Source organism: Mercurialis annua, linkage group LG6 (assembly GCF_937616625.2).
Source record: "Mercurialis annua linkage group LG6, ddMerAnnu1.2, whole genome shotgun sequence".
Taxonomy (NCBI): domain Eukaryota; kingdom Viridiplantae; phylum Streptophyta; class Magnoliopsida; order Malpighiales; family Euphorbiaceae; genus Mercurialis; species Mercurialis annua.
In genome coordinates, this window is record NC_065575.1 from 2,190,537 (window position 1) to 2,193,737 (window position 3,201).

Below are 3,201 nucleotides of genomic sequence, written 5' to 3' on the forward strand. Positions count from 1 at the left end.
TCAACCTCTAGAGTCAACCTTTGAAAATTAACCTCTGAAGTCAAACTAGTCAACCTCTGAAAATTAACCTCTGAAGTCAAACTAGTCAACCTCTGAAAATTATCCTCTGAAGTCAAACTAGTCAACCTTTGGAAATTACCTTTGAAGTCAAACTAGTCAACCTCTAGAAATTACCTTAGGACAATTATCCACGTAGCTTTTTCTATCTTTTAAAAGAATAAGGGCTTTTATGGCCTTTTGGCCATATTTTTAATTTTGGTGCAAACACTATTATTTTTGTAATAATAATGGTGCTATAATTCTTTAGATATCATCACCATTTTTTTTATCTAATACTACAGTTTTATCAACATTGTCATTGTCATCTTCAACATTATGCCTTAAAAACCTTGATCCTCCAGTCATGCTTTCACTCCATTGAATGAGCTCTCCTATGCATCTATAGGTATGTAAAAACCAATCGAAACTAAAAAATTAAACCGATAAATTCAGTTAGACTTAGTTGGATATTAAAAAAAAATCAGTTTTTCATTTAGTTTGATTTTAAACATGAAAAATAAACAGTTAAGTTTTCAACTGATGCGGTTTGGTTCGAAAGCTAGACTTCCTCAAAATTTTGAATTGGTTCGATTTTAAAAAGAGAGAAATTTCGGTTCGATTTGGACTGAACCAAATACACACCCTACGTGCATGAAGCCACTAAGAAGCAGAACAATTTGTGAATTTCTGTTTCATATTCTCAATCTGGCTGAATAAGATTGAAACGACCACGTTGCAATAGATTATCAGTTAAGAAATAATCCAATTCTTTCTATGAAGCTCTCTGCCAATACATTAGCAAACAAAAGCAGTTGGAACTGTTTAGCATCACAATTCACAAGACAGCTTCTTCATGATTTGTCTTTAATTGCACGGAAACTTCTCGAATTCTATATTTTAATATTCAGAGTTTATTTTCAAAAAAACGCTTTCAAAACTCTAAAACTTTATATGTATAACTTATTCTTATATAAACACAGTTTCATTATTTTGTTTAGTCACCATATGTTGCATGAAAACTCTTCGTCTCTGATATTTAGGCGTTCCATTTTTATTTTTAAAAATGCTTGTGAAACTCATTTCAAGTTCAAAATACCATTTGCACAAATAGAGGCATTCTAAATTTAATAAACAAAATTATGCAAAAAGAATTACGCTTACTCCCCGGCTCCCAACAGCTTCAGTTGCTCGTTTAATAGCTTGCGCCTGAATATTGAACCTTGAACGAAGAAAAGCATTAGAGAAATCGGCATATAATCTAAAGATACCCTCCAAACCTCTATTTGTATAACCCGTTCTTATATATAAAAAAAAATCATTATCTTATTTCGTTTCGGTGCTTCTTATTTCACTGTTCCCATTTCTCAATGCGATAATTCTGTCCCGTATTTTGTTTTAGAAACCAAGTTGTAGATTGAAACTGTTGGCTCTAGCCCCAATTCTCTCATCTTGTTCAGTAAGGTCTCAGCTTCTTGCCACTTACCATCATTGCACAAGACTCCAATAGTAGAACTATAGCTAGCCACATTTGGAACCAATCCCAAATCCTCCATTTCTTTAACAAGCCTCAAGGCTCTAAATGAGCTACCTTCTTTGCAGTAACCATTAATCATTGTATTGTATATAACATCACTAGCTTCAAATTTCATTGATCTAAATAGTTTCGAAGCTTCTTTCATATGACCTTTCATGCACAAACCATGTAATAATACACCATAGACATGTGCATCAGGAACAAGACCAATAGACTCCATTGAAGAATAGAAATAAAATGCTTTCTCCATATCGCCATTTCGAACGTGCGAACTAATTAGGATCGTATATGTAACTTTCGAAGGCGAAATGCCTCGTTCCTCCATCTCCTTAACTAAATCAGCGACGGCCACCCAATTTCCGCTATTAGCATAGCCTTGTACCAAAATATTATACGTAACTAAAGACGGAGACAAACCATTCGACTTCAATTGCTCAAACAAACTCAACGCTTTATTCATCTTTTTTACGCTACAAAAACCGTGTATTAGCGTGTTATACGTAACTAAATTCGGACTAATACCACCTCTCTTCATTTGATCAACCAACTTATTAGCCTCCAATACCTTCAACTCCTTACACAGCCCACCAATCAAGGTATTATAAGTAACAACATTACACACGATACCTCTCTCACGCATTTCATCGAACAGTTGATATGCTTGATCAATCTTCCCTTCATTACACCACTCATTCATCACACAATTGTAAGTATACAAATTGGGCAACACTCCATCAATCTTCATCTTTTCAAACAGCTTAAACCCGTCTTTTTTACGACCTTTTTTAAAGAACCCGTTAATCAAAACAGTGTAAGTAAACTCATTAGCAACCAAACCAAGCTCCCCCATTTTATTAAACAAAAGCTTTGCTCTCTCAACATCACCATTCTTACAACACCCATCAATTAAAGTAGTATAAACAACTACATTCGGGTCAAAACCCGTCTCTTCCAACTCACTCAATAGCTCAAAACCTTTGTCCAACTCACCCGCTTCGCAACAGCTTTTAATCATAATGCCAAAACTGTACATATCGAGTTTTATTTTCCCTTTCGTTTCGTTAAAAAACAGCAATGCCTTCTCGAAAGAACTCGATTTAACGAAAGATTTCAACAGCGTATTGAAAACATTAGGTTCAATAACAATGCCTTTATTCACAGTTTGTTCAAAGTAAAACAGAGCTTGCTCTGTTGACCCAGATAGAATATAGGCGATGATAACCGATTCATACATAAAAGAACTGATTTTCGGGCGTAAAACCAAACCGGGTTGATTAATGGATGAATTGACGAGTGAGAGAGCTTTTAAAGGCGGGATTTTCACCATTTTTGAAATTAAAACTAGAGCTTGATGTTGTTGCTGCATTTTGATTTTTCTTGACTGTTTAATTTTGAATCAGCCAAAATAAGCATGGTATGGGAGAAATTCATAGAAAACGACGTGCCGTATGAAAAATGGTTGTTTAAAAAGACTAATTTTGTTTACTCTAGGCAAATTAAACAATCAAGCCAAACTAAAATTTGATTTTTGGTTCAGTTAATTCAATTATAGTTAAAAAAATTAAAGTTTGTTTTTATTAATTTGGTTCTATTTTTTTTTCTAATCCAAATATGTCAAAAATGAGATA

The 3,201-nt window shown here is 33.9% G+C and overlaps 1 protein-coding gene across 1 annotated transcript; it reads right to left on the bottom strand.

The window, feature by feature from the left end:
• Positions 1–1,089: 1,089 nt before the first annotated feature.
• Positions 1,090–2,964, bottom strand: LOC126688012 (pentatricopeptide repeat-containing protein At4g11690). Its single transcript, XM_050382572.2, has one exon. It carries the CDS (start codon positions 2,937–2,939, stop codon positions 1,404–1,406), a length of 1,536 nt encoding a protein of 511 aa, XP_050238529.1. The 5' UTR covers positions 2,940–2,964; the 3' UTR covers positions 1,090–1,403.
• Positions 2,965–3,201: the final 237 nt, after the last annotated feature.

Bases quoted from the DNA above. Each gene is read 5' to 3' on its own strand.
- LOC126688012 (XM_050382572.2), bottom strand. From the start codon at position 2,939: ATGCAGCAACAACATCAAGCTCTAGTTTTAATTTCAAAAATGGTGAAA.